The sequence below is a fragment of the Perkinsus marinus genome (assembly GCF_000006405.1).
Source record: "Perkinsus marinus ATCC 50983 genomic scaffold scf_1104296969612, whole genome shotgun sequence".
NCBI classification, from domain to species: domain Eukaryota; phylum Perkinsozoa; order Perkinsida; family Perkinsidae; genus Perkinsus; species Perkinsus marinus.
The window spans coordinates 1-1,155 of record NW_003202761.1 but is presented as its reverse complement, the minus strand read 5'-3'; the positions used below and the strand labels follow the sequence as shown (position 1 = coordinate 1,155).

Sequence of the window (1,155 nt, the reverse complement as noted above, 5' to 3'; positions counted from 1 at the left end):
ATTCCACATAGCCAGCAAGAGGTCCACAGGGTTAGCGTCAAACCAAGAGTCAGCTATTAAGCCTTCTCCTAATTCTCTGGCTAATAGTAGGACTCACGCAATCAGTGAGATACAACAAATGAATCCTCGCAATTGTCAAAGAGGAGCGATTCAAATTGTCTACAATCTCACGTTGTACTTCATGCCAAGATCTCGAATCACTTGCACCCTGATAGGGCCCTCCTTGGAGCTTCTTGATCTGGCTCACCAGCTTCTCAGAGGCCTGAGTCACTCGGTGCTTAACAAACTCTAATTGAGCTTCATTAATAGCCAAATCATCAGAACCAATAGGTAAGTCAGCAGGTCTCTCCTTCTGCCACTGAGGAGGCAGTAACCAGAAGGACTTCAAGTATCCATACCGTGGCATACGGTAACCCATATTCAAACGAATTTGGGCCTTCTTAGCATTAGTAGGGGCGATGGTCTTCAGATTTTCAGACAATACTGACTCCACCTGACTCACTATACGAGAGTTGATAGAGTCATTATCACCCCCTCTAGGCCTTCCATCATTGAAGGCTAGCGGATAATCTTCTTGAACCATCTTAAAATTGCCATCAGGTTGCCTACACAGTGTTACTCTCTCCCCATAGGGAGGAGTTCTACCGTAAGGTTCCCCTATCTGGCCAGCAACACTTGGGGTCATTGGAAATGACTCCAGGTTACCATGGTAGGTCCCAGCAGTACCCACAGTGGTACTCTGGCCTTTCCTACCACCTTCAAGGGCATCAGGTGCCATTACTCGTTCTTGGTGACGTTCAGGACCATTACTAGAGTAGATTCGGCCTCTACTAGGGTCACTATAATCATAGTGCCACACCTTTCGAGGATCACCCAGCGAACCATTGGGCATTTCCGAATTACAGGCCTTACCCTGCACATACCCAGCCCCTTGCTCTGTAGTTGCCTTAGACCCACCACCAGAACCAACGGGGTTGAAGGAAAAGGTCGGACTCTCCTGCCCGTACAAAGGCATACCATAATCAGAGGTAGCATTCGGCGCCACAGGAAGACCTTGGTCATGACTGCTACGACCTACATCACGACCAATAGGCTCTCCATTACCATTCAAGCTAAAGGCAGAGCCAATACGTTTTCTCAACGTAACATGCCTAT

General features: G+C 48.0%; 1 protein-coding gene across 1 annotated transcript; it reads right to left on the bottom strand.

Moving 5' to 3' along the window:
• Positions 1–201: 201 nt before the first annotated feature.
• Pmar_PMAR009225 (hypothetical protein) lies at positions 202–1,015 on the bottom strand (the record flags this gene model as incomplete). The annotated part of the gene is made up of 1 exon (XM_002767897.1): positions 202–1,015. A coding segment is annotated over one exon (814 nt), but the record flags the coding sequence as incomplete, so codon positions are not given.
• Positions 1,016–1,155: the final 140 nt, after the last annotated feature.